This window comes from Penaeus monodon, chromosome 24, assembly GCF_015228065.2.
Source record: "Penaeus monodon isolate SGIC_2016 chromosome 24, NSTDA_Pmon_1, whole genome shotgun sequence".
Lineage (NCBI taxonomy): Eukaryota > Metazoa > Arthropoda > Malacostraca > Decapoda > Penaeidae > Penaeus > Penaeus monodon.
In genome coordinates this window covers 38,287,377-38,288,209 of record NC_051409.1, presented here as the reverse complement: position 1 = coordinate 38,288,209, position 833 = coordinate 38,287,377, and the positions used below count along the sequence as shown (strand labels likewise).

General features: G+C 33.4%; 1 protein-coding gene across 1 annotated transcript in view; it reads left to right on the top strand.

Moving 5' to 3' along the window:
- The window catches only part of LOC119588784 (TIMELESS-interacting protein-like), a gene marked incomplete in the record, with an annotated part of 7,487 nt that overhangs the window by 5,494 nt on the left and 1,160 nt on the right, over window positions 1–833 (top strand). Inside the window, 1 exon segment of the mRNA XM_037937428.1 lies at window positions 460–610. Within this exon segment, the coding sequence (XP_037793356.1) occupies window positions 460–610 (151 nt within the window).

Genomic DNA, 833 nt, shown 5'->3' with positions numbered 1-833 from the left:
AATGTTAAAGGTTGTCATGGAAATCCTATTGAGAATGTTAAGGGTCAGATAAAGGAAGTTTTTAAAAATGTAATAGTATGGTTTTGTTTTATGTAGAAATATATAAGTGGGAAGTTATAGGAAATAGGTGATAGGAAGATATGGGGAATGTTTTCATATCAGTGTAAAGAATTTTATGACAAAGGGGTGACTAATAGTGCTTACATTATATGTGTAAATTCAGTTTGCTAAGAAACAAAGGTAAAAAAAAAAACAGAACAGACTAGTAGTACCCAAATGAAAATATTAAGTTCTGTTTTTTATTGATTCATTAGTGCTTCAATCTTCCAGCATCTTTTACCAGTTTGTATATGAATGAATTCAACCATATGAAGAATTATATATCATAAGTCATAGCTGCAATTTTATATATAGATTTTTGAAAAGTGAAATGTTTACAATCAAAACCTCACCCAACAGACGCTAACAGAGGAGCAGAGAGAGCGTGTAGAACGAAACAGGCGCTTGGCAGCTGAGAGACGAGCGGCCAAGCTGAAGCGGCAACAAGAAGAGGAGGAGAGATTACGCCAGATGGAGGAAGACGCTCATTCTTCCTTTGATGATATAAGGGGTAGATAAGAGTTTCCGTCTTGTATTCTTCATCCTCATTCTTTTGATAGTGTGATAACTTTTCATGTGTTTATTCAGGATATTATTTAGGTCAGGGCAGTAACAGTACAGTAAATTTTTAGGCAGTTTTAGAGTGCAAACTAAAATAAATTAGATTTTGTCTTTTATTGTAAATGACAGTAGTTCATTAACCACATGCTGAAGGTGAAAATGCATAAAAAATA